The sequence below is a fragment of the Balaenoptera physalus genome, assembly GCF_965194825.1.
Source record: "Balaenoptera physalus genome assembly, chromosome: 1".
Taxonomy (NCBI): domain Eukaryota; kingdom Metazoa; phylum Chordata; class Mammalia; order Artiodactyla; family Balaenopteridae; genus Balaenoptera; species Balaenoptera physalus.
Genome location: NC_138882.1, coordinates 25957143 through 25982948, shown reverse-complemented (window position 1 = coordinate 25982948; position 25806 = coordinate 25957143). Strand labels below are relative to the sequence as shown.

Genomic DNA, 25806 nt, shown 5'->3' with positions numbered 1-25806 from the left:
GGATTTTACCATTTGCTAGCCTTACCTTCTTCAGCTCTTCACTCATTTGATTTGCTTCTGCAACCAGTGGCATCAGTTTGATGTAGTCCTGGAACACAGCCAGGACACTGGGGTCTGCCTTGCCATCCCCACTGTTCACAGCACCTAGGAAAGATCGGAGAGGAAGGGAAAGTCACTCACTGATTCTAGGATACTTTTCAGCCATGAATAAATGTACACACTCCTTGGTTCCTTCATTCAGTCATTCATTCAACTGTTAACCAAATATTTACATTTTAAAATTGCAAGCATGTAAAAGACTAGATACATGTATATGCATAACTGAATCACTTTGCTGCATACCTGAAACTATTGCAACATTGTTAATCAACTATACTCCAATATAAAATAAAAAGTTTAAAAAAATTACAAGCATGTAATAAAACAAACAAACAAAAACCAAGAAAGAAAACTAAGAGAGGAGGAGAGGACACTGCCTGGCTTTACTTAAGCAATTGCTGAACTTAACCCAAGAATCTCGGCAGCATCGTGACAGGAGGCCTTCTGCCTCCAGTTTCCCATCTTGGTCTCAGGCTCCTTGACCCAAGGTGGCTCCACACTGTCCAGGGAGGAGGCTGGGGCAGGAAGAATACAGTTGGCTAAAGGAAGGTCTGGGGATTTCTCGAGAACCGCAGCTGGCACAGAAGCAACCTGTTCTTACTTCTGCTTGGGGTGGCTTGGAGGAGGGGATCACGGAGATGAAGGGTGAGCCAGTCCCCCTGCCAGACCCCGGTTGGTGCTGCCTTGTGCCAGGAACTCTCAACTATTTAGGGCTTCCGTGCCCTGAGGTCTGACTCCCCAGAACTGCCCACCAGCCGCCTTGCTGAGGACCTACAGTCTTTGCTGGCCCTGAGCACCTTCAGCCCAGCATCTGGGGCTTGTTCGACCTCATTGCGCTGCCAGCCCTGGGCTGGGAAGGCAGGTGTGCCGTCAGTTTATTTTGCTAAAATTCTGAAGAAAAATCTTTGGTATATGAAAAAGGAACTATTTTGCACATATGTAGGCACACCCCACGGCTCTCCAAGCATGGGTTTATAAGGCAAGTTCAGGCAGGGCACGAGGGCTGGAGAGAAGGTACTGGCACACGTGAGACGCTCCTCGTTTGGGAAGCCCAGCACAGCCAGAGACCTCAGTGGAGCCGAAGCTCACGTGGCTTCCAGGGGCCCTGGTACCATGGCCTCCCCGGAGGGGAGTGAGCCGGGGCCTGGAGATGGGAGGGGAGGTAAGGTGGTCAAGAGCCTCCATCTGAGGCGAGGGAAGAGATGGACAAAGGAAGATGCCAGAGCTCCTGTATGCTCCTGCAGACGAGGAATCCCAGGTTGTTGGGCAGTGGAGGCTGGGCTGAGAGGATAAGGGGAGCCTGTGACTCAGAAACCTAAGGCTGTAATTTATTCTAGGCTAGGATCTGGATTTTGTTCATCACCGTCTCTCCAGCCTCCCAGTCAGCATCGTTAGCTGTTGGGCCGTAGCTTCTATAGGCCCAGAAGGCCCCTGGGTGGGGCTGGGAGGTGAGTGGGGAGCATAGACCCCAGCCTGCCCTGCCCTGGGGGGAACCCGATGTCCAGGCATGGGGCTCCTGGGGCAGGGTGTTTTCAGACAGAACAGAGCAGGCCGTGCCCACATTTGGGCCCTAGGTCATGCACGTGTGCATGACTAAGCTTCTGTGTGGGAGCTGATCTGGTTAATCTCATTCATCATTCATTCAACAAACACTTACTGAAGGCCCATTGCTAGGCCGTTATCAGACTCTCGGGATTCGGAAGTGCACCCACTCTCGTCAGCTCTGTAAGGACAGGGCACTGCTTTGCTCACTGCTGGATCCCCAGGGCTTAGAACCACATCTGGCACATAGTAGGAGCTCAGTAAATACTTGTTGAGTGAAGGAATATATAAATGAATGGGTAAACAAGAGAAAAAAAAAATCCCAGCTAGAGCTTATATTCTCAGGTGGACAAATGAATAATAATCAAACTAATAAACAAAATAATTTTAAAATGTGATGAATGCTAGGAAAGAAATAGAGTTAAGTAAGAAAGAGTAAACAAATGATGCCAAGAAAGGGGAAGATCTATCTGAGGAGGTAATATTTGAGCTGAGAGATGAAAGATGAGAATGAGCCAAAGATGGAAAGAAAAACAAGCAATAAGTGCAAAGGCCCTGAGGCAGAAAGGGCTTGATGTGTTGGAGGAGCAGAAAGGAGACCAGTGAGGTTCACACTGGGGTGAGGAGAGAGTGGTGTGAGATGGGGTTGGAGAGAGAGCACGTGGTAGATCACACAGGGCCTTCAAGACCATGGTAGGGAGCTTGGGTTTTATTCTAAGAACACTGAGAAGTTGGTGAGTATTTTGCAGCCCGAGCGTATCATGGTCTGATAAGTTCAGAGATGACTACACTGTTCAGGCAAGAGAAGATGATGGCTTGCACTGAAGTGGTGGCACAGGAGGCCAGAGAAAAGGCAGACTGGATGAAGAAGTGAGGGAAAGGAGGAGGCCTAGATTTTTGCCTTGAGCAGTTTGCCAAGATGATAAGTCCTGGGAATGAGAGCAGGCTTGGAGTGAGTGGGGAGTCAAGGCTCTGTTTTGGACACTTTCATGTTGAGATGTCTGTGAGTCATGCAAGCAGAGATATCAAGAAGGCAGCTGAATCGGGGTATCAAGAGGTATCAAGGGACAGCAAGAAGACAGAGGAGCTGAGGGTTGTTAGCACAGATGGCACCTAGAGCCACCGAGAATGATGAGAGCAGAGTGGGGAAAGCATCCATCTAGAGAAGAGTCCCAAGGTCCAAGCTCTGGGGCGCTCCGAATTTCAGGATGGGTTAGATGAGGAGGAGCCAGGAAAGGGAATGTGGAAGAAGTGGCCTAGAAGAAAACCAGGAGAACATACGGTCCCAAGAGTAAAATATTTCAAAAAGGAGAGAGGGCTCAACCGTGTAAGATGTTGCTGAGACCTTGGTAAGATGGGTGCAGACAAGTGCTAGATGTGGAACGTAGAGGGATCAGGGTCAAGGCACGAGTGGGACAGAAGCCAGACTGGAGATGAGAAAATGGAAACAACTTCCTAGTTTTCTATAAAAGGGAACAAAAAGAAATATGGCAGTAGCTCGAGGGAGATGTGGGTCTAAGTAGGGCTTTGTTTGTTTTTATGGTGGGAGATAGTGGAGCATGTTTGAATGTGATAGAATGACCCATGGAGAGCATTTAGTGATGCAGGAGGGTGGGGGGAGGGGGTTCTTCAGAGACAAATGCTTGAGAAGCTGAGAGGGATGGAATCCAGGGGACAGATGGAGAAAATGGGCAAACATATTATGTTCGCCCACCAAGAAAAAGACAAAAATAAACCCTGTGGTATTGAACTGGAATTGGAGGTATAACTAACTTATGGTTTTACAGAGTAGGTGAAGCTATAATATGTGTGTGGGAACCATGTATCTATATAGCAGTTTGCACACGTAGTCCCAGATCTTGATTTATAAATGTCCTTCTCCACCAAAAGGAATCAGGATCCTTGGAGAAATGACTGACACCAGAGCTGGGACTGAGAGCCCACGAAACAAACCTGGAACATTTTTTGATGCCAGAAAGTAGGCTAGTGTTTAAAGAATGAGGAGGAATGTCAGGAAGACACAGAATCCAGCTTGAAGGGGCTCCCACTGGCCAAATCCAGGACCGTTTGCACATCAAAATGAATTATGAAAGCAACAGATCATAACTTATGGAGTAAAACAGGACTCTGAGTTCACAGTGACATAAATAAATGAATAAACAAATAAATAGGAGAGAAAACATTTCTTATAGTAACATTGTTTCAAATAAAGGTAGAAGAAATGGTGGAGCTAGAAATTCACCATTTGACAAAAATCATACTAATCATCCAATGATCAAAGGCTGATAAAATTAGTGGATGAAAGTGTGATGAGGTATGGGATATCTACATATCAAAGTCTCTCCCCATAAAATATTTATTAATTAAAAAGATAGGATTAGTCAGTTTACCGTGGAGAAACCTGGCAGACACCCCCTTAACCAAGTGATCACAAAAAATGGACAACCTGACACCACGTGCCTTCTGATGTGAGGCACAGAGGCTACAACCTCACTTTGCTGGCATTCCTGCCAAAAATGTATCACCCCAATCCCATCAGGAGGAAACATCATAAAAGCCCAAACAAAGGAACATTATACAAAATGATTGGCCTTTACTCTTCAAAAATGTCAAGGTCATGAAAGACAAAAACAGACCTGGTGAATTGTTCCAGATTTAAAGAGACCAAAGAGACACGACAACTAAACGGGGTCCTGGATTGGACCCTGGATCCAAAAAAAAATTTTTTATAAAAGAAATTATTGAACCAATTAGTTAGATATGAGCAAAATTCATAGATTAAATAATAGTATTATATTGATCTTAATTTTCTGATATTGATCATTATACTGTAGTTTTGCAAGAGAATAATGTTCTTTTCCTTAGGAAGTATACAATGTAGTATTTAAGGATAAAGGAGCATCATGTCTGCAACTTACTCTGAAATGGTTCAGGAAAAAAATTATATATATATGTGTACATATATATATACACACACATATACATATATAATAAAGCAAATGTAGTAAAATATTTAAACAGGAAATCTGAGCAGAGTGTGTTTGAGAGTTCAGTGCACTGCTCTTGAAACTTCTCTGTATCTTTCAAGAAATGTCAGAGTTAAGAATAACCCACAAAATGCTTGCCCACCTTGGCAAGGGGCTCCAGAGAACTGGGGCTAAAGGCGTCTGAGCTCGGAGACAGGCTGGCTGACTCTTGGCCAAGATGCTTTGGGAAGTGTGCCCATGAGAGGGCCACATGGTGACCACAGAAGAAAAGGATTCGGGGCAAAAGGGAGAGCTGTCAAGAAGTCATACAAAGCATGGAAATGGGGCCAAAGGATGACTTCCCTTTCCTAGCAGAGCCCGTGTAAGGAGATTCTGGTCCCCCAGGGGGCTGCACAGGGGGCAGGGGGTACCCTCAATATACAGACTACTGATTAGGGCCAGACTCTGAGCCGTTAGATGTTAATTTACAGAAGACTGTAAATTTAGAAGACTGGCACACTGAAATGAATTTTTGTCCAGGAGAAGATTATCGCCCTGAAGGCATGAATTAGCTCTGCCGGACCCAGCAATCCCATTTCAGCATCCTCCTAGCCCAGTGTTGCATCCACTCTCTACTCCTCTAAACAAATCTTCGATGTGTGCTCACTCTGTATGAAAATCATACCTTAACTTTCTAAACATTGTATTTTGACACAATAAAAGATTATTTTCTTAAGGAAGGCAGGAGAGCACACAGTGAAAGCAGCTGCTTTCACATGCACCCATGGAAAATGCCAGCAGTCAGGCCCAGGCTGCTCACCGAGCTTGTCCACACTCACTCCCTCCGAAGCCGCTCTCTCCAGCTGGAAAAAGTCATAATCAAATCTGCTCAAGTCCTCACTGCCTCGCTCTGAAGGAAACCCGATGTAGAGGTAGGCGCTGTTGGATCCCAAAATAATTCGGTCCTAGGGAGGAGAGAGTGGGCTCAGAGGGAAGAGGCCAGAGGAAGTGAGGTCAGCCTGCTCCTCTGTGTAAATCCTGAGACCCTGTGAATCCCCCAAACAGGGAAGAGACCCATAAACGAGGAGGGAAGAGGGGACTTCTTGCTTTTTCGTGCTTTCACTGACTCCTTCCTTTATTCCACACTCTCCACCAGGCGCTGAGAGTCGGTGGGGACCAGGCAGACCCACCCCCACCCACTCCGGGACTTGATGAACTAACGATGTAACCACAGCGATGTAATCACAGAGCGTGCGGGATGCTGGGAGGAAAAGGGCGGGCTTTCCGCGGAGTGTATGGGGCCTAATTTACACTGGGGATTAGAGAAGACCTCTTGGAAAGTGCACTATTTAAGGTGACACTTCACGTGTGTAAAGTTTCGGAGAGGCTGAGAAGGCCGCTGCCCACCAGAGCCTGGCACGTTTTGAGCATCCAAGGGGTCGTGTGACCGAGGGAAGCCCAGGCAGAGCGGTGAGGCCAGAGAGGCAGGAGATGGGCCGGCTCCCTCGGGTGTCCTAAAAGGGAGGTCATGGAAGGATTTCCGAGAAAGGGGTGGCCTGCTGCAGTGTGCTTGTCTAAAAGGCTCTCTGTGGCTACAGGCGGAAAAGGGACTGGAGAGGGGCCTGGAGCCCCTGTGCTGCTGGGACTCGGGCCGGGGTGGTGGCAGGAGACGGGGAGAGCGCGGTGTTGGCAAGGTGCTGGCAGTCCCTCTTCATGGCCGGTTTTAAAAATCTAAAATGTCATACAGCGGTTAGAGCTGGAAGGATTTTGGCGATCACCTAGTTCACCCCTCTCTGCTTTATAGGCGAGGTCCAAGGAGGTGAAGTGACTTCCCCAGGACACACGGCGAGTTAATCTCAGGTCTCCTGAGCCCACAGCTGTGACCTTGTCATCACTGTGACACGGTAGCAGAGGGACACGAGGGCCTTAGCCCGCAGCCCTGCCCACCTCCCTCCAGCTCTCTCGGACAAACTTAGGAAACCCTGTGGCTCCGCAGGAGAGTTTACCAAATGCTGCAGCTTCGTCTTGGTCGTGATGGGCACCCCGTTAACGACGACCTTGCATTTGCCGTGTGGGGTCACCGTCACCTTACCATCCGAATTTGTGAAGGAAGCGTGTTTATCTGAAATTCTAAAAGGATAAGACTGTCTAAGAGACCAAATAAATTACGATTTTAGTGAACAGTTTAGATCGTTCTTTCTCATTTGCACAATCAGGTAAGCCCTACAGCTGCCAAGGAAGCCCTGTGGGGCTCCTGTGTGCTGGCTCAGTGGGTGGAGATGGAGAGGTGGGTGCGACGGACCCTGCCTCCAGCGGGGAGACGACAAAGCAATCATTTCTTAGTAGAACCACCCCTCCCCCACCCCAGTACTAGAGCCCTGAAAAGTGTGAGGAGCCAGGAGACCCAGGGTCAAGCTAGAGCCCGCAGGGATGCACAGGCCGGTAGGACTGAGCGGAGGGGAAATGGAAAGAAAGGTGTTTCAGAAGAGACACTTGGGAAGGTGACTTAATAATGCGCCCACATATTGCTGAGAAGTTTAGGCCTGGTTCTTGGTCTTTATCTATACAAATCCAGACTTGAGATGTTACTGGATTTGGGGCCAGTATCAGAGGTGTCAGACTGGCTGCCCAACAGACGTCATCTCTGTGCCCTGAATGACCGGCTTCCTGGCTGTTCTAGAATGTTCCTGGACTCCTTGGCTGTCATGGAATGTTTGGGAAGTCGAGACACGCAACAACCACCCGGAGCCCTTGTTGGCCTGGGGCTCAGTGGTCCTGTGGGAAGGTTTGACCCTCAGCTCATCTGGAGTTCAGCCTTTCCAGACCTGTGTGTTAGACTAGGGTCACCACAGGAAGTGGTCTGGAAAGGGAGATGAGGGGGTCCCCAGGAAGAATCAGGGCAAAGGGCCTGGAGGCCAGCGGTCAGGGTGAGTTAGCGCCCACTGGTTTCCCGCCTCCCCTCTCCACCCCCCTCCCAGCCACCAACACACACACACACACACACACACACACACACACACACGCCCCAGGCGGGCTCAGGAGGGCTGAGGTATGTCGGGGGGACTGGTCAGTAAGGTCCCTCTTTGTAGGGACTGATTGAGTCTATTGGCTGGAAATCTGTGGGCAGTCAGGACACAGTGGTCCTGGAAGAGGGAAAGAAACCCTGGAGCCGCAGCCTCCCCAGGAGAGAGGCCATGGAGGTAGGGCCCCACTGTGAGTTTACGAACCCGCCTTGGGGTTCCACAGGGGCTCCTGCAGGGATCCTGAGGGGTCCTCAGGGAGGGGATCAGCTCAAAGTCTGGGCTTTGCCTTAGTCCGGTTGGTGAGGGCTCTGGGCACAGTGATCCGAGGATGTTTTGCTCTTGGTGGTGGGACCACAAAAGGCATGGGCCACCCGTAGGGGACCTGTCCTCCTACCTCTCTTCACTTCCTGCCCGATCTACTCATGTCCATTTGTGGAGAATTATTCCCTTTCTCCCAAGCTCAGAGCCAAGGAAACAAAGTGAGCGCGGCACAAGGGATTTCGGTGACAGAAGAAAACCCTCTGAAGGTGATCTTCCATAAGCATTAGAGTGGGTCCTGAGGAAGGTCTGGTCATATCTTGTCCTTGGTTGTCCGGCAGGGTCTGTGGCTTGGCCTGACGACAACTAGATGAATTCTGAGGGTCTCCTCTGGATGCAGTGGTCGCAATTCTCTAATGCTGGACAGAGGTGCTGGGTCATGTCAACTTACCCCAAACCTTGAAGAGTGATGGCATTTGAAGCTGCCTGACCAGCATCACACGAACCTGAAAAGAATTAAGGTAAGTTGTTTTCAAATTTTTTCAGGATTTGACATTAGTAAGTTAACATGTTTGATGTTTGGGAAGTGCCATTTCCTCTCCAATTAGATCATGTGAAGGGATTTTTTCACTGCGATTTTCAGTCATGATGGTACATGGACATCACCTTGCCTTGAGGATAACTGTTCTACTTTCTACCTTTTTTGTGATGTTCCTAACTTTTTGTTTGTTTGTTTAGGAAAATATTTTTTATTTAAGAATGTGTCATTTATGTTAACATTTAATGGATTTACTATTGTTATTTTAAATGAATTTTTATTAATTTTTATTGGAGTGTAGTTGATTTACAATGTTGTGTTAGTTTCAGGTGTACAGCAAAGTGAATCAGTTATACATATAAGTATATCCACTCTTTTTTAGATTCTTTTCCCATATAGGTCATTACAGAGTATTGCGTAGAGTTCCCTGTGCTATACAGCAGGTTCTTATTAGTTATCTATTTTATATATAGTAGTGAGTATATGTCAACCCCAATGTCTCAATTTCCTAACTCTTTTAAAGTCCTACCTTCTTCATGGGAATTCTGGAAGAAGAAACTCTTGCATCTGGGCCTTAGGAGACCCACTGAAGCCTGGCCACAGGGAAGGCCTTTGTCTGTGAAGCTCTGTTTCTGTCCAGTGACTGAGTCCAAGGACAGTGCTGGGATCATCACACCAGCCTCCTGGGGCTGCCCCCTCATCCAGCCCCCACTGCCGCCCTGCATGAGCCTCTCCTGTCCTGAGTGTGCACAGGGCTAGGGTGGGAAAGCCAGATGGGACTAAATACGGGTGCCATTTTCCAGTGGATGAATGCATCAACAAAATGTGGTACACGCATACAATAGAATATTGTTCAGCCTTAAAAAGGGAGGAAATCCTGACACAGGCTTCAACATGGATGAGCCTGGAAGACATTATGCTAAGTGAAGTAAGCCAGACACAAAAGGACAAATACTGTAAGATTGCACTTATACAAAGTACCTGGAATAGTCAAATTCATAGAGACAGGAGGTAGAATGGTGGTTGCCAGGGGCTGGGGGAGGGGCTAATGAGGAATTATTGCATAAAGGGGACAGAGTTTCAGTTTGGGAAGACAGAATCAATCTGCAGATGAGTGCAGGTGAGGGTTGCACAATGATGCAAAGGCACTTAATGCCAATGAACTGTACACTCAAAGATGGTTAACATGGTGAATTTTCTGTTATGTGTATTTTACCACAAAAAAAAATCTAAAAGAAAAGAGGGGCAAGAAGCATGAGCATGATCAGGGCGGGTCTAGAGGAGTGAGTACCAGCTTCAATGAAGTACTTGAGAACCCCCGTGAGCTGCGGGTCTTCGTTGATGTTGAGAAGGTGCGGGAAGGTCTTCATCATCTGTTGCTCCTGGAGGAGAAACAGAGAGAGGGTTTCCTCACCAGACAGGGCAGCACAGCACAGACGGCAACGTTCCTTCCTCTCCACTGCTCCTCAGAGCCGTTTGTCTGTGCATCCCATCAACTCACCCCATAAAGCAAACCCAGAGGAGGAAAGTGTGACCAGGGGCTTCGCTGACAGGGCGGGTGCGATCCCGGCAGGTCAGCGGTCGGGGGCCTGCATTCACCCCGTCAGGACTGTTGCAAAGCACAGCCGGTTTCCGACTCTGTTCACCATTCCCAGCTGCTCTCGCATGGTTCCCTGCACTTTGGTTTCTACCCCTGCCATTTCCTCAGGCCCCCGGCATCCCCAGCTGTCAGGAGGCCCCATTCTGGTGCCCCGCCTGGGTAATTCTTCCCAGGTTCCACTAAACCACCTGCCCTACATCTCATTCCCCCAAGTCCTTTGGCGAGCTCATCACCCCTCAGGTGTTGATGGCAAAATGGGGCCTATTGCATCGCCCTCTCTTGGTTACCAAAATGCACTTCATTTTTTAATACAGGTATTGATTGGTATTGCGGTTATAGAGGTTTGATAGTCAAACAGAACTGGAATAAGCTATGCAGGCACAAGGAAAGCTTTTCAATCCTGAAGTTCTCATAAAGAGTAAAGAGGATGAGAGTCCTTCTGGTTCTAACTGACCATACAGAACAGAGTCCTAGCTCTTCACTCTGGATCCTACTTGACCCCTGCAGCCAAGAGGCACAAACCCAGGTACCCCTTACACAGGATGGTACTTTCTTGGCCCTTCTGGCTGCTGGGTGCAGCCATATTACATCCTCGCCTCTAGAGTTCCTGGACCCTAACTTAACCTGACTCCCTGCTGCCACAGACCTCCACCCGACTCCACTCCTTCCGCCTGAGGCTCACATCTGTTCTGGTGTCATGAGCCCTTTGGAATCTGGACTGGACCCCTCCCACCACTTCTAAAGTCCTCCAGGGCTGGCCCATGACTTTGGAGTTTGTCCAGAGCCTCGTGGCTTTGGTGAGGAAGGTCATGGGAGGCAGAGAGGGCAACTCCCTGGCCCAGGTACAAAGTCCACACCCCAGCCCATTTATGATCTGGAATTGGCAGTGAATGCCAGATACGTGGTTCAGGGTCACAACTCATAGACCCCAGGAGACAATCATATTCCTCAGATCCTCCCCAAATTCTAATTATCCACAGCCTTGAATTCTATCCTCAGCCTCATAGCCTCTTTGCTTCCTTCCCTTTCATGCCCTGTCATTCTCTCCCCAACTCTGCCAATAATTTAATTAAGTCATACGTCACATATAACATGTCACATTCACATATTATACATAATACACCTCACCCCGATTATCCACCTGGCATCAACCCAGGCATTGGTGCATGTCTGGGTAAGGGGCAAGGCCAACCACCCCCCCGCCAGGTTGTCAGCCTCGGCAGGTGGAGGTGGTGAGCTCACCTGGGCAATGGCCACGAAGTGCTGCTGCCATTCGCTCCGGGCCTGCTCCAGCTGGTGCGCCCAGCTCATCTGATCAGTGGGAGGCCTGAGCCAACAGGCTGGCAGCTCTGGAAGGAGGGAGATACTTTAAGCAACTTAAGGCCAATTTAAGGTCTGCAGTGTCAAAGGTGAGGCACAGAATGTCTCAGTCAAAACATGGCACTCTCAGCAGGAGTGGGAAATAGAACTGCACTGACTGCACTTGGCAAGCTCTATAAAGACTACGATCTTCACAGCAGCACTATTCACAATAGTCAAGACGTGGAAGCAACCAAAGTGTCCCTCCGCAGATGAATGGATAAAGAAGATGTGGTATATATATACAGTGGAAGGTTAGCCAAAAAAAAGAATGAAATCATGCCATTTGCAGCAACATGGATGGACCTAGAGATTATCATACTAAGTGAAGTAAGTCAGAGAAAGAGAAATACCATACAATATGACTTATATGTGGAATCTAAAAAGATGGCACAAATGAGCTTATTTACAAAACAGAAACAGACTCACAGACATAGAAAACAAACTTATGGTTACCGAAGGGGAAAGCTGGGAGGTGGGAGGGGGATAAACTAGGAGTTTGGGATGAACATATACACACTACTATATATAAAATAGATAAACAACAGGGACCTACTGCACAGCACAGGGAACTATACTCAGTGTCTTGTAATAACCTATATGGGAAAAGAATCTGAAAAATAATATATATATGTATGTGTAGGTGTATAATTGAATCACTTTGCTGTATATTTGAAACTAACACAGGGCTGCCCTTGTGGCGCAGTGGTTAAGAATCCACCTGCCAATGCAGGGGACATGGGTTCGAGCCCTGGTCCGGGAAGGTCCCACATGCCGCAGAGCAACTAAGCCCGTGTGCCACAACTACTGAGCCTGCGCTCTAGAGCCCGCGAGTCACAACTACTGAGCCCACACGCCTAGAGCTCATGCTCTGCAACAAGAGAAGCCACCCAGCGCACCGCAACAAAGAGTAGGCCTGCTCGCAGCAACTAGAGAAAGCCTGTGCGCAGCAACGAAGACCCAACGCGGCCAAAAATAAATAAATTAATTAATTAAAAAAAAAGAAACTAACACAACATGGTAAATGAACTATACTTCAATAATTAAATAAAAAAAAAAGACTAGGATCACCTCTTAATTCATAGGAAACTAGAGCAAGGAGGTCCTTTGTAGGAGGAGCACTGAAGCTCAACAATCTGTTTTTTTAATCATGTGGGCATGTGAGAGCATTTCAGGGTATTCCTGTAAAATCAGGGGATTCAGGAAGAATCAAAGATTTATCTTACCTTGTTTTTCATGTGCTCCGTGTCTGTGCTTATGAATAATGGGAATTAGATGCTATATTTAGGTATCTAATCCGCATGTCCGGATTTTAGAGGTACGGAGATTGGTGACAGAGCAGAGTCATGCCTGGACCAGACGTGGGCACAGCCTCTAATCTAGGAAGTGCTTTGTTGAGGCTGAAGCCTTAGTGAGTCAGGACTTGGGAACCCAGAAATATGCCAGGTGGCGCCAACCTGCCCTCGAGCGGAACATCCATGGGGGCAGCCAGGTGTGTGCATGCGGGAGCGGGTTGTGGTCGGGAAGTGTTGCCACTGCCAGACAGAGAGCCCGTGTGGCACGGGGGAGCCCGACCGGGTGAGGGGAACGGCTACCAAGGGCCGGACGATGACTGGGGTACACTCAACTGAGAGCACTGAGCGCAGGGCTTTCAGACCTTCTGGTCTGGCTGTTTTGATGCTGAACACTTTTACCAGTTCTACTTCAACAGTTTTATATTTTGCCCTTTCCATCCATACCATTCTAAATTGTTCACGGGCATAAAATTACACACACCTCATGCTGCCATGCTGAAATCTCAGGCCTTCACTCAAACCAGTGGTCCTCAATAACTGCACAGTGGGCCACCTTAAGGTGGGCACTTTAAGAACCACTGCTGCCCCCGGGATGGATTAATTGGTCCAGGTGGCGCACAGTCACCAGGTGACTGTAACATGCAGCCAAGGCTGAGCAGTCTTAGAAGAGGGTGCTGGGGCTAGTGCTTCTTAGCTCCAAACATCACTTAACTGCATGAGGCCATCAGCCGAATAAACGCCATACGGCCACCGTCCAAATCTGGTAAGGAAAAAGTAGTCCTGGTGGAAAGAATAACCTCAAAATAAAAATGGCAATTAAAAAAAATGAGATTAAAATGGCCATTTATAAAGGACAAGGCCATTATTTCTTATAACTGCTGTGAATCTACATTCAAGCCAAAATGTCCTGGACAAAGGCCCAGGGGTGCCCCAACCTGCCCTAGGGCTCCCCTAAGACTCTACCCAGGGGTTGGCCCCCAGGCCTGGGCCTGGCCACGGCCCCTCCCTTCCTCCCTCCCGCTCCCAGCCTCCTGGCTCCTGGCTTGGACCCGCGCTGACTCCTGACTCGGTTTACCTGCCATTCTGGAGTTTCCACGTCCAAGCAGCAGTTTGTTGTTCTCTGCCCTGGACTCTCTCATCAGGGTCGAGGTGTTGACCACGGCTTTGTTCCGGATCTTCTTAGCCCTGTGCAAAGGTGGACACACAACCCGGCCCTGGACCTTTTGCAGTTGGAGCAGTACCACCAGATCACTGCCTGGAAAATGGGCTCTGGTCTCAGAAGGTCAAAGTGGGAGCCTTTCATGCCCAAGTGATTCGAAACTCCACCATGTAAGGTTCCAGTAAACCACGAAGACCAGAAGGGACTCAGAGATATCCACGGTTCAAATAAACAGGAGCGGCCCAACCGAGGCCTGAAGCCTGCCCGCCACGTGTTCTGGGCCCTGAACACACTGCAGCAGCTGGGCTGACTTGGTTAATGAAAAACTCTCTTCAGTCACTGCTGCTGCTGCTGCTATAGGACCACAAACCCTGGAGGTTCCCAGTGACTCTCTGCCATGTGCTCCAGGCCAGCAGTGGGCTTAGAGATTACCTAGTTCACTCCCAGCTAGTGCGGCATGGGGTGTACTTATGCTAAAACATGACTTGCTCTGTATCTGAAATTCAGATTTAACTGGGCGGCTTATATTTTTATTTGCTAAATCTGGCAACCTCACTCCTTTCACTGAGGAAGAGAGTTTCCAAGGCAAGCCCACAGTCGCACAGTCCACGGCAGATCTGGGCCTGGAGCCCAGGGCCCCTGGGGACCATTTTCTCCTTCCTCTGCATCACACAGTGTCTCACGTAAAAAGTGCTAGCAACAGATTTACATCTGATAAGCAGAGAGAAAATGAACATTCTAAATATTACTAAAGACAAAATTCAAGACCTGAGTGGTACAGATGCTGGAAGAAAATGTCTACTGGAGTAAGATGATATTGAGACCACACAGTGAAGAATGAGAATACAAGTGTTTGTGACTAAAATGCAAGGGCCCCTCCCTGAGAAGAGGCCAAGGGAAGACCAGAAGGACAGGCGATTACTTGGGGACATCATAGCAACTACCATTTTTGAGCTTCAGCCCCATGCCAAGCAGAACTTAGCCAGAAACGGTTCATGAACGATCTCAGGTGGTCTTCACCACACCCAGAGAGTGAGGTATCACCTCCTTCAGCATGTGAGGTCACCGAGGGCCAGCGAGGTTCCGGTCCCAAAGCAGGCACGGCCAGATTCTGACACACAGACCCGTACCTATTAGAATAGGAACCAAGTCCATTTCACATGCCAGCTGCAGCTGCCTGGAACACAGGCTGAGAATTCCAAGCTCCTGAATGGAGCTGATGGGAACACTGCAGAGGTGGATTCTCAAATCTGCCACATGAATAGGATGCAGGGGTGGTGGCGGCACGCGGTTTCTACCCCTGGTCAGAGGCTCCTCCACAGCGTCCTGCAGGGGCTAATCGAGTGGGCTTGTTTCCCCGGCCAGTCCGAAGGGAGGGAACCAGCAGTGAGAGCCCCCCTCTACCCGCACAGGGAGGAGGTGCCTGTGACCTGCTGTGTGGGACCTGGAGAAATGAGAAGCAGCTCAGGGAAAGCTGCAGAGCCGGGGCTGGTTCCCAACTTTGGGAGTGCCTCTGACGTGCTCATCTTTATTATTAGCACAAAAATGCCCTGCCTGTCACTATGCTCTACCTGTGTCCCATATGACAGAAGGGGAATCTGTGAATGGTCATGCTATGTGGCAGGAAAATGCAGGGGGACAGATAAGTAACCACATCAGGATTGGGATCAGTGCTTCCTCCCGTGGATTTCAGCCCACGGCTCCTCCCCCATCCAGGGCTGGAGTGACAGAATGACAGGCTCAGGAGGTCCTGAGCCCCCAGTTCTACCTCCTTTTATTTGTTTTATTTTCTCTCACTCTTCTCTCACAAATCCTTTCGTTCTTCCTTCTTCTGGACCCCTGCCCAAGACGCCAACCCATCGAGTATAAGGGTACTAGAAGAATTTGCCAGATTTAGAACCTAGAACCACTGTGGATGATAAGTATTCATAAACGTACCTTTCAGCATATCTTAATGTTGATAAAGTTTCCTCATAGCAGATGTCAGCTGGACTTATGGCTGCTATCTGTAAAAAATAACCTTTTCAGATTTTGTTTTTCATATAAGGTTTTAGAGCTATTGTTGTCGATATTACACAAGTAACAGTCATGGAACATCTTGTAATTTGTGGTACTGTTCAAACTTTACAACTCAGACAGAAAACTCAGGCTTAGAGAAGAATAATGTGCCAAGGTCACTCAGATAATAAATGGCAGAGCTGGGAACCGAACCAGCCCTGACTTGACACGTGTGCAGCTAACCTCTGTTCTACGTGTCCCTCAGCACTGAGTCCCCAGCAGATTTCCTCGGGGATTTAAATGACCGTTGAACACTGGCACTGCAGATACCAATCAATAAATCATTACTGAGTAGCCACTTGCATGGTTTCAAGTCTGGCTATTGATTTCGGCTTAATTGTTCTAGAATTCACATGAGAAAAAAAACTTTTTGATGAGCTGGAGGTGGGCAGGTCACTGAGGGTGAACAGGGGGGAGTGCGATTGCCCAGGCAGCAGCTTGTAACTTATGGTCCTGGAGGTCAAGATTCAGAGCATAAGGGTCTGGTGAATAATCCTTTATCTTTGTCCAGCTTTGCAGCTTTTAAAGCTTGTTCATTATATCATCCCATTTAATCACCACAGCAGTATTTCCAAGGCGATATTGTTATCTTCACTTTAGGAAGGAGGAAAAGGAGGTCTCACGGTAAGTATGCTGAAACTGGGATTGGAGCCATGGAGACCCAAGAGCTTGGATGTTGGCTTTGTGGAGCCTCTCTTTCATTCGCCTCCTGAGATGACCGGTGACCACTCCCCCAACCTCCCACCCACCACATACTTTTTGCTAAAGCGTCATAACACCTCAGCCAGGGCCTCGTCTTGCAGACCTGGAAGTCATCCTCTCTCCTAGGAGGACTTGCCCACATCTGCTCAGGCCTGTTAGATTTGATTTTGTAGTTTAACGTTCAGAGGAGTCTTATGGACCTTCTTTTAGTCCGGGCTCTTGGGGGATGGCCCAGTGAGGCCCACAGGTACTGACAACCAGAAAAACTTTAAACAAAATGTTTGAAAATAGTTAGGCAAGAATAAATGATAAAGACAGATCCAGCAGCAAGCGTTTCTCTCCTAGTCAGGACGACAGACTGGAGGCCAGTACGAGGCTGGAAGCAGAGCTTGCCCAGTTCTGTTCCTTCCCTAATCTGAAGCTTGAGAGTGGAGCGCCCTGACTTACTTAACACACTGCACACGGTACCACTTGGCAAACTTTCAATAATAGAGTCTGGAGTCTTTTGCTGAGATGACACGATTTGGCTACTCTCCAGGTTAAACACCTGCCCTGTGTCTAAAACAGTCAAAAATTTTTCCAGTCTTGCCATGGAATGACTGCTGACTTATAATAACATGACATTGTTAGTGTTAGTTTTAAAACTGTATTCATTTCTTCCTGATAATAAAAGTAATATATATTTCTGTAGAGAACCTGAAAACTACAGAAAAGAGTAAATTAAAAAATCAAAATTAGCAATATAGAAACTTCATTTGAACATCGCCATGGAAAGAGCTCCAGGAGTCATGAGATCATAGGTCAGAATGTGCTATATCAATGCAGAGTGCTGTGTTTAGTGGTCCACAGAGAATAACTTTAATAATAATAATAACAACAGCAATAATGACAGCTACATGAGTCTAAACAGTCTAAAATATGGTAAGAAAATCACTTTACCAAAGTAGTTCTGCTGTTCCCACCCAGAGCTGACTGGAGCAGTTTGGTCAGAACAGAGTCTCTGTAGGGAATGTGCAAGACTTTCTTCCCCATGGCTGCATCAGCCAGAGCACTGAATCAAAAGAAAATATAAAACAACAAAATTTTTTACATGTATCAAGAAGAAATCTGCTTCCCTGTGGATAAGTCAGAAACACCCCTCAAATCCCCTTGTCGACCCCATATACCAGAGACATGACTCTAAGGAATATCCAATAGTTGAGACACCTTCTGTACAAAGATGCTGAAGTTAAGACAGCAGCACAGGCTGCTGGTTCCATCTCCAAGGTCAGCACTGGGGAAACCATAACAGAGAGAGAAGCCCAGATCTGAGGCACTAACACACTAAACCTTGGAGGAAAACCCAAAGCCTGCAGGCTATTGTAAATTTATGTATAGGGAAGGGTTGTGATCTGAGGAAGAGGGTGGCAGGCTAGCAGGGTGAAGATAGGAATGGAGAGTGGGTTTAAGTCCTTTTCTTGCCTTTCTCTCATACTGCCTTAGGAAGATCCCATAGCGTTAGGACCCCATAGGACTACAGCATCAGAGTAACAGTGAATAAGAGAAATAACAGCTCAGTTCCTGCCCTGCTCAGGGCACTATAGAGAAAGTAGTGTTGTCACTGAAGAGAGTGGGGAAGAGGAGGGAGGAAATCCCATCTCTGTGAAATTATAATCACAAACAGAGAAAAGAAATCTAAAAAATTAATCCATCAGATTTAGAAAAGAAACAAAATGAGCATCTAGAAAGGAATAGATATAATAATTGAAATTTAAAACACTATGGATAGGTTCAACAGCAAATTAGACACTGCCATAATGGGAATTAGTGAACCAGATAGTTCAGAAGAAATCCAGGTTGCAGCCTGGAGACATAGAGATGGAAAACAAGAAAGAAAGGTTAGGAGACATGGAAGACAGGGTGAGAAGATTCAGATAGTTTAATTGAAGTTCAGGAGAGAAAAGAGAAAAAAAAATGGGTAGAAGCAATATGTGAGAGATAATGGCTGAGAATTTTCTAGTATTGATGAAAATCACTATCACAGAGCTATGGAGGCTAAGGAATTCCAAGAAGGATAAATAAAGACAAACTGACACTCAAATGCAACATAATGAAATTGGAGAACATCAAAAAAGAAGAGCTTAAAAGCAGGTAGGGAAAAAGATTATCTTCAAGGGAAGAGCAATTAGACCAAGAATAGAAACCAGGAGAATGTTATCCTTAATGAGCTGAAAGAAAATACTGTCCATCCAGAATTATATACTCAACAAAATTATCTTTCAAAACTAAGGTAAAATAAAGACATTTCAACCAAACAAAAATTGAGTTTGCCATCAGCAGATGAACACTAAAAGAAATTCTAAAGAACATACTTCAACCAGAAGGAAATTGATCTTACAGAGCAACTCTGATGTTTAAGAAGGAATGAATAAAAATAATAAAAAAGGAATAAATGTGAATGAACACTAACTGTATAAGATAGTAATGATAATGTCTTTTGGGGTTAAAGAAGAATAGAATTAAAATATATATCAACAATAGCATATGTAAGATGGAGATACTCATATTATCCAGGAATAGGATAAAGTGTTTATTATATTTAGATGTTGATGAACAGATTAAAGAGCCAAGGAACAGTAAGCATATACTGAATTTTGACATATAACAGAAGTAGCATAGAAGATCACTGGGGAAAGGAGAGGCTATTTAGCAAATGATCCGAAAAAACTGGTAATCTATAAGGAAAAAAATAACAAAAAGGATGCCCAATTTACACTACTACACACCAACTCCAGATGGATAGGAACTTAAGTATAAATTTTCTTAAACAAGACAAAGAAAATGGAAAAATGCAAAACGTAAGCAATAACTTCTGCTCAACAATAGACACCTTTAAAAAAGTGAAAAGTCAAGCTACTGACTGGGAGAAGATATTTACAATACATATACCTGAGAAAAGGGTAATAAAAATAGTTTAAAATGTCTGCAGGGCTTCCCTGGTGGCACAGTGGTTGAGAATCTGCCTGCCAATGCAGGGGACACGGGTTCGAGCCCTGGTCTGGGAAGATCCCACATGCCATGGAGCAACTAGGCCCGTGAGCCACAGTTACTGAGCCTGCGCACCTGGAGCCTGTGCTCCGCAACAAGAGAGGCTGCCATAGTGAGAGGTCTGCGCACTGCGATGAAGAGTGGCCCCCACTTGCCACAACTAGAGAAAGCCCTCGCACAGAAACGAAGACCCAACACAACCATAAAAAAAAAAAAAATGTCTGCAGATCAATCAAAAAGACAATAACTCAATAGAATAATCGGAAAAACATAAGGCCAGGTATTTTGAGAGGAAACATATTGCTAATAAGCAAATCAAATGATGTTCAAGCTTGTTAGTAACCAATGCAATCAAGACCATAGTAAAATATGTTTATACCCACTTAATTGGTAAATATCAAGAAATTTGACAATACCAAGCCTTAGAAAAGATGTGGATCAATGGGATATGTTATACATTGCTGCTGGGAATATAAATTGGTCCAACTACTTTGGAGAACAATTTGTCACCATCTCGAAAAATAAGGTATTCACACACCTTATATATAAAACCCCAAAATTTCAATTCTTTGTCTATACCGAAAAAACTTTGAAATATTGATACCCAGTGATTTGTACAAGAATGTTCATAGTAGTACTGTTTGTAATAGCAAAAAACAAACAAAAACCTGGAAACAACCAAAATGCCAATTAACATGAGAATGAAGGAATAAATTGTGGCATATTCCCACAATGGAATACCACACAATAATGAAAAAGAAGTAACAACTACTACTGTAACAACATGGATGAATCTCATACACAGAACGTTTAGTAAAAGAACAGAAAATAAATTAACCAGAGCCACACATAACATGGATAGATATTGTTAATAATGTTGAATCTAAAAGCAAACTCTACTCCTGGGTATGTACTTAAGAGGAATGAATAATTATTTTCCCCTAAGTACATGTACAGGAACGTTGATAGCAACTTTATTCATAATAGTCAAAACCTGGAAACAAACTAAATGCCCATACAAGAGGAGAATGGATAAATAGTGGTATATTCCTACAATGGAAAACTGCATAGCAATGAAAAACAATTAATAATTGCTAAGTGAAACAGCATGGATTAGTCTCATAGACACAATCCTTAGTGAATGAAGCCAGATGTAAAAGACAATATCCAAAACTCAGAAAACTCAATCTAGGTGGTAATTACATAGATATATACATATATAAAAATCCATTGAGCTGAACATTTAAGATTTGTGCACTTTACTATATGTAATTTATACCTAAGTAATCTTAACAATGCAAGATCCAGAAAGCAATATAATATTTTATCCTTTTATAAAATTCAAAAATAAGTGCTACTAATAAATAATAATGTGCACAAGCGATAAAACAAGAAATGATAAAAGAAAGAAAGAGGGAAGGAAGTAGGGAGGGAGGGAGATAAACATAAAATTCAATATGGTGATTACCTCCAAGGGGAGAATAAAAGAGGAATATCAACTGTTTCTTGGGTTGGGTGGTGGTTTTATTAGTGTGTGTTATTTCATTTAAAAGCAATTAATTAGTTTAGAATAAAACTACAGGAGGACCAGGAATGAACCAATGATGATAGTGGGTCATGAACCAAGGGTCATGATTAATCTAAATTTTGATATTTGAGTTTATTTTTATGGCACAAATAAATACCTATTCACTGATTATTTACCTGATAACATTTCCTAAATTGGTTAAACTTAAGTTAACTCGTGATCCTTCCTTCAGTCTATCACCTTCAGATCCTGAAGATTTCTGCCTTTCACTTCCAGCTAAATCCACCAAATTAATACTGGATTGTTTGCTGAGGTCTCTGTCTAGGAAAACCTGTAGGAAAGCAACATAGGTCATGCTATTAGAGTGATAGCAGACTACACAAGAAGACAATCTATTTCACATTCTAAAATATTTTTTCTAATTGTATTTCACACTCAAAAAAGATGTAATAAAATTTGCAAGTTAAAATGCCATCCTCTTTATAATGACATTTTACAATAACATTACTAGGCTCAAATGTCTCAGTTGCCCCTTCCCAATTCTGCAAAGCTACTTCCAACGATATATTAGATACCAATTATTGCCCTAGTATTTCTGTGATCAATAAGTATTTAAAATCTACTGTGAAATCTGCAAAATAAGTAACTGTTCAGGATGGCGTAGTCACGTAATAGAAAGAACACTACAGATTCCCTTTCTGTCATGTAACTGTGAACAAATGATTTAACTTTTCAGAGTTTCAACTTTCTCAGTTGTAAAATAGGGATGAATAACATGTTATTGGATGTTATGAGGGTAAAAGATAATAGATGTAATGGTTCTAACCATGTCTGGCATACATTAATAGGTGTTAATATTGTTACTGACGCCAATAAACAGAGTAAAATCATTCTTTTCCAGTTAATTTTGTCTCTTGCCTCTAAAATATCAAGTTTAAAAAATAGCAAGGCAAACCATATTTAAAGTTTATGAATTGCAGTAACATTGTAAAATTAAGTGAATAATATTTAAAAGTTTACAAGGTTCTTTAAAATGCAGAATGCTATTTAAACGTCTCAGCATTCCTATGAGGATAACTATTCATCTCATTTTTACAGAACAAGAAACTGAGACTTAGGAAAGGTAAGTTACTTCCCAAAGTTTCAGAGCTGGTAAACAGAGTCATACATGGTCTAGTGTTTTTCCACTATTCCTGGTTAGAGCAGGACAATCTTTATTTATTACTATTTTATCTATTACTAGTGCTGTGGCTTAGGGGATGGAGGTGGTAAAATTGTAGCTAAATGTTTAACCAGGCTTTGTGAATAACCATGTCTGAATCAAATTGTCCATAATTGTAGAGATCACTCGGTGATATCCACCAAGGTGAATGGAGGAGAAAAGTGTGCTCTAGTTTATCAAAGATTCTAGTTAGTGGGGCGTTACATGGATTACCTGATTTCAAAACTTTATCTTTGTACTTCCAAATATCAGAAAGACACTTCAGTATCTGGTGGTCCCCTAGGCTCATGGATCTGAAAGTTGGGCATTATTATATTGGTGATGCACACAAGGCCTACTAGTAGAATTCTCCATGACAAACCACAGACCCACTCTCATATCTCCACAGTTTGATCAACTTGGGGGTCAAAATCTGTTTCCCAGAGCATGGAATTTACTTGAGGGAAAGCAGTCTTTAGTCCCAGGGGCATTTCTGGGATCTGGTAGGTCTTACTGCCACCCCTCTGTTAGTAACGGGCTCACTTAGGCTGGGGTTGGGGGGCATGGATGTCGGGGGAGGGAGGCAAGAAGACAAGTGCCTCACTTTCTCCTGCTCCTGACCCTATAGTCTATGTTTGGAAAGAGCCACCTTAATCCATAGATCAAATCTAAAAAGATTCCATAATACTCACCAGCCCATAACGCTACTGGGAACCTTTCCCTGGACCCCCTTGGAGGGAGGTGGGGACAATGGCATCCACTTGAATCTCACCTGCTTGAACTGAATGGTGATGACCATGTGAGACCGGCTGCTGCTGGCATTCATGTTGGTCGAAGCTGTGGTCCTTATTTTTGTTCCTTGTTCCATCAGTCTTTCAATCTGGGCATAGTTCTCACAAGGCACTGACTTTAGACCATCCACATAAAAGCCCAGTTGTTGGTCTTCCCTTACTTTTAGCCCTCCAGGTTTCTTGGTTTTGGACAGCAAATCTCTTACCTGTGGAAAAAAGAATAAATAATGCAAAATTCAGGAAGGCAAGGATTTTTGTTTATTTCACCGTCACAGCTCCTAGAATATATTAAGTGCTCAGTAAATATGTATTGGATGAATGAATAAATGTTTAAGTTCTGTAGGTACCAGACCACCTCATAATTTAAATAAGTAAGGAATAGAGAAATGACAAGCAAGAAAATATGGAAACCTGTTGTAATTAGTGAAATCAGAAGCATATTTTTCTTTAGAAATTCAGTTTTATTATGTTCAAGTACCTAGAGCACTTCAACAAGACTGCGAGGTCCCTGAGGGCAGGGCATGTTTCTTTACTAGGACAGTAAATCCTAACATGGTTCCTGACATGTGGTAGGAACTCAGTGAATGCTTGTGGAGAGGATAGTGTAACTGAAGCTAAGCTAACAAGTAATGTTTAATACACTGAATATGGAGTATTGGTGGAACTGCTTTTGTAGCATGAAAAAACATTTTAGTCGGTATCTACAGTTGTCTGACTTAACATAGCTGATTCTAAAGCTTTTGTGCTTGAAAACATTGTTCTCGGATTATCCTAAATATTCTCCTAGAAATCTTGTTAACTCTTGTAGTTGTTTCACAACTCCTTTGTGAATAATATAAAAATAATGATCCCAGCCTCTTTCTGAATTATCACAAATTTTGTATTACAAAGTAATGAAGTCTTACTTTCCTGAGAACAGTGATAAATGAAACTTAAAATAGTTAAAAGTTAGTAACATTCAAAGTACCTAATGTTCTGCCTAGGTTAAATCATGCTGCAACAAATGCCACCACTGTGAATATCTACTTCCAAGGGAAACTTATTTAACCCAAACAGTATTTGCTACAGCCAAACCTAACAAGAGACTGTGGGTAATTCTTTGGATCTTCTTCTTATTATTGGAGATTTGTGTGATGTCACACTTAGACCATGGTCTCAGGTGAAAGTCAATGTTGTCTCTCCCCCAAAAAAGCCACTTCTGCCAAGGCACAGTAGGTTGAGCTATGGGAGCCTGGTAGAGCCAGAGCCCGTACAGCAGGTAGTTGGTGTTATACGATGCAGGGAGATCTGGGCTGGGAATCTGACCTGGGTTCTTAGTTTTGGTTCTACCTGCAAAGTGTGAGAGCTTTGGAAAGTCTCTTACATTCCCAGTTTTCTCCTCATAAGAGAAGAGCGATGGATAAAATGGTCTCTAAGATCTCCCCAAGTATTCTGTAGCTTTAAGTCCTAGAGTCAAAGCAAGATCACAGATTGAATTCAGGAAAGCAAATTAGGACAGTGGACAAAAAGGCCAGAGATAAGAAGACATCAGAACGGAGGCAACTCTGCCTTAGATAGGAAGCCTTTTCTATAACTTCCACTGAGTGATTATAAATTGTAGGAAGCGGCATCTAAGGCTGAAGATGTGTCTGAAGAAGGCTTATTAGAAAAAAGGTAAGTAGGTTTATCTAAATGGAATATGGAAGTGCCCAGAGACAAGGGCAGATCCTGGTACCGGATCCTCCAGTTTGTACCTGGAGATTGAATCGATGGTTATCACGAGAACTTCCTCACTCACCTCAGCTCTTGTGAACTCTCCTAAGTCTGTCTCTACCTGGCACTCCTTCAAATATGACTTTGCCGCTAGAGAAATCTTCTAAAACCCCAGTCTGATTCTCTTATTTCCCTGTTTAGAACCCTTCACAGACTCTCCATTGCCTCCCAGACAAAGAGCCTTTGCCTTTTAGCAACTGATGTTTAGCTCCATCTCCGGATGCTTCCCTGTTCTCACCTCCCCACATGCTTCCAGCTCTGGCTACACAGGACCCTCACTGTTCCCTTAAACGCCATGTGCTTTCACGTATCCCTGGACTTATTAAATACGAATCCTCCTGCCTAAAGTGCCCCCCAGCCCTCCTACTGCCTCACCAAACTCATAAATATCTTTCAAGGCCCAGTCTAACTCTGTTGACAAACAACACCAACAATCCCAGGCAGTATTAATTCTCTCTCTTCTATGCCTTTCTTTTCACCATTCATGCAGCATATGTAATATATTTTATTACTATTTGCAGTGGATGTTATATCTTCTACGAAACTTCTCCATGGCAGGAATCATGTCTTAGGTTTTATTCATTCTCAGAGTCTAGTATGATGTCTGAAACATGAAAAGTATCTAATAAATGTCCCTTTGTTGAAGTACTGCTGGAAAATACCAGAGACTCATAGAAGGTGAGACATGAAGAAGTATTTAGGATGTCCAATGTCCTTATTTTAGAGATAAGAAAAGAGAACTCCAGAGAGATTATCCTCATTAATAGGTATCAGTAAGGGACCCACAATGTGATGTCATTTCCCCCCCGTTCCTTTCACAAGAACTTCGTAATAAGGGAAGTGAAGTTGTCCTCCTGAAGTTATTGGTATGAAATAAAGGAGCTATACTGTCTCCCAAGCCCATCAAC

General features: G+C 44.7%; 1 protein-coding gene across 1 annotated transcript in view; it reads right to left on the bottom strand.

Annotated features, from left to right (window-relative positions):
- LOC309664588 (kinesin-like protein KIF28P) overlaps window positions 1-25806 on the bottom strand; it is a 68054-nt gene that overhangs the window by 21854 nt on the left and 20394 nt on the right. Inside the window, exons 5-15 of the mRNA XM_082470093.1 lie at window positions 23128-23352; window positions 21331-21485; window positions 17539-17650; window positions 15778-15845; window positions 13756-13865; window positions 11269-11375; window positions 9718-9808; window positions 8340-8394; window positions 6614-6737; window positions 5428-5572; window positions 26-144 (exon numbers count right to left, since the gene is read on the bottom strand). Of these exons, the coding sequence (XP_082326219.1) occupies window positions 26-144; window positions 5428-5572; window positions 6614-6737; window positions 8340-8394; window positions 9718-9808; window positions 11269-11375; window positions 13756-13865; window positions 15778-15845; window positions 17539-17650; window positions 21331-21485; window positions 23128-23352 (1311 nt within the window). The remainder of the gene's footprint in view (window positions 1-25; window positions 145-5427; window positions 5573-6613; window positions 6738-8339; window positions 8395-9717; window positions 9809-11268; window positions 11376-13755; window positions 13866-15777; window positions 15846-17538; window positions 17651-21330; window positions 21486-23127; window positions 23353-25806) is intronic.